At 44.4% G+C, this 2,281-nt stretch overlaps 1 protein-coding gene across 1 annotated transcript in view; it reads right to left on the bottom strand.

Annotated features, from left to right (window-relative positions):
- The window catches only part of Anp32e (acidic (leucine-rich) nuclear phosphoprotein 32 family, member E), a gene marked incomplete in the record, with an annotated part of 18,765 nt that overhangs the window by 15,309 nt on the left and 1,175 nt on the right, over window positions 1-2,281 (bottom strand). The window contains 1 exon segment of the mRNA XM_013511470.1: window positions 225-374. Within this exon segment, the coding sequence (XP_013366924.1) occupies window positions 225-374 (150 nt within the window).

Raw genomic sequence — 2,281 nt, 5'->3', positions numbered from 1 at the left:
AGACCCTGTCTCAAAAAGACAAAATAAATAAATAAATAAATAAATAAATTTTCTAAAAGCAAGATTAGAGAAGATTCCAAAATCCTGCATAGCCCTTTCTCTTATCTCTAGAAACTTCAAAAATTTTAATTAACAGGCAAAATGATACTTTCATTTGGTGAAGAACTAGAAATAATAGCCCTTGGCACTGAAATCATGATGCTCACATGTTAATCTATACTTACCTTCCGAAGTTTACTTAGGCTGGGAAGCTGGGCCAGGGAACGTAGTGCCACATTAGCCATACTCAGAAATTCTAGCTCTTTGAAAGTGTCGTTCAGGCCCTCAATTTCCCCGTTGACACACAGGCAATTATCAAGGACCAATTCCGTCACCTGTAGGAGGAAACCCATCAATGCTTACTTTGCATGTTTAGCATAGGCCTTGGTTCTGACACTATGGAAATGTGAATGTTAAAAAATATCAATCTCCAAAGCTTTCCACGGCAGCTGCCTGAGTGTGCAGTCCCAGCTGCTCCCAAGGCTGAGCTGGGAAAACTGAAGATCACTTGAGCACAGGCATTCCAGGTCAGCCCATTACACCTTTAATACCTGCATTAAGGAGGCTGAGGCAGGATAGTTGGGAGTTTGAGGGCAGCCTGGGCTACAAAACACAAGAAAGCAAACCCTCACCTAGGTCCTTTTCATCCATTCCAAAACTGATATAGACCTCGCTATCACTATAAAACAAGAGCAATTTTTCAAATTTAATTTTGGACAAGTTCAATGCCTGTTTCAAATCACTGAGGCAGAAAAAAGGAAACTTTGAAAAAAGGTCCCCCTTCTCACTTCTGACCTGAGGAAGCTCCTTAACACAGGAGCACATATTTATGCAGGGAGGACACACCTGGGTTACCAGGCAGAGAGTCAAGTGAGCTATGTAAAAGACAGGAGGGAAAAGAAACTTTTTTTTAATCACTTTTCCAGTGCCATCATAACTCAAAAAAACCTTGTACCCTTTTATGCAGAAATGTCAGAAAGCTACTTCTGGGCCAGCACAGCTTTCAGGTGCCATATGAGGCCAAACAGTATCACCCAGAACAGTACATCCTTGCCAAATATTATTTCTCTCTGACACTCTGGCAGCAATTTTGTGGAATTTTTCCCACGAAGGAGGAGGGATTCTTTCACAGGCGGCTGCCTGAGTGGGCTTAAAGGGGAGGCAGGAGAGCCTGGCTGTCTACCACCAATGTAAAAATATGTTTATTTAAGGGCTAAAAACTAGCAACAGTGAATGCTACCTTCTCTACTTGAGTACCCCTTTGACATGATTTCAGTGGTATTACGATCTCCTTTTGACAAGTAAGGAAACCAAGATCCTAAAGTCAAGAATGACTTGCCTTGGGTCATACAATTAGGATGTGGCAGAGCTGGGCTGGGCCTTGACTCTTAAGTCTTGCTGCTCCAAGTGTGAGGTTAGTGGCAGGGCAAGTTGGAGGCCAGCGTAAGCTACACAGTGAGTTCAAAGCCAGTCTACAACGACAGGTGACTATGCCTCCCCTCTCCAAAAGAAGAAACTAGTTTTTCCCCTTGTATAAATCACTATATTGCCCTGAGACTCCGTTTATTAATTTGGATTCTAGAATAACACAATAAACCTTACAAGTGTGGCCAAAGAAGAAAATTAAATGCAAAACGTGTTTTTCGAAACTATCCACACAAATATAAAAAACATTACACGGGGCGGGGGAGCGGGGAGCTTCGAAAAGACGATGTTCTCCATCCTCCAATTCTGGCCAGAAAATTACTACAGCTCCTTGGGTTTAAAAATATGTGTAGGCTCTAGTCATTAAAAAAAAAAAAAAAAATCAACCTAAATGTAAGTTTCTGACAAACAGCTTTTAAACTTTACTCTTTTTCTCCTAAAGACCTAAGAATATGTAAGCGCTAGAAAAGTTGACGTTTTCTCTGGGATGTCCTTGATAACGGTGACAGTTTCCTCCTCCCCGCCTTCTGCCAATTTCAGGGACGCAGGCCCCCTAAAAGTACAGAAAGTGCTGAGTTCCCACTCTCCGCAAAAGCCCGTCCTCTTTGCTGGTACATCCAGGCACCACGCCACTTAAAAATAAACACGTGTGTGTGTGTGCGTGCGTGTGCGCGTGTGTCTCCCCGTACTCCAGTCCTAAGGTTCGTTTCAAGGGTGCAAACTGGCGCGATCTGGCCGCCGGCCCCTGTGAGCCCCAGCGCAAGGCTCCTCGCCGGCCGCGGCCCGCCCCGGGGTCTGCCGCGGCCCCGACCGAGCC

This window comes from Chinchilla lanigera, unplaced genomic scaffold (genome assembly GCF_000276665.1).
Source record: "Chinchilla lanigera isolate Chin_1 unplaced genomic scaffold, ChiLan1.0 scaffold00012, whole genome shotgun sequence".
NCBI lineage: Eukaryota > Metazoa > Chordata > Mammalia > Rodentia > Chinchillidae > Chinchilla > Chinchilla lanigera.
This window is presented reverse-complemented; position numbering and strand designations above follow the sequence as displayed.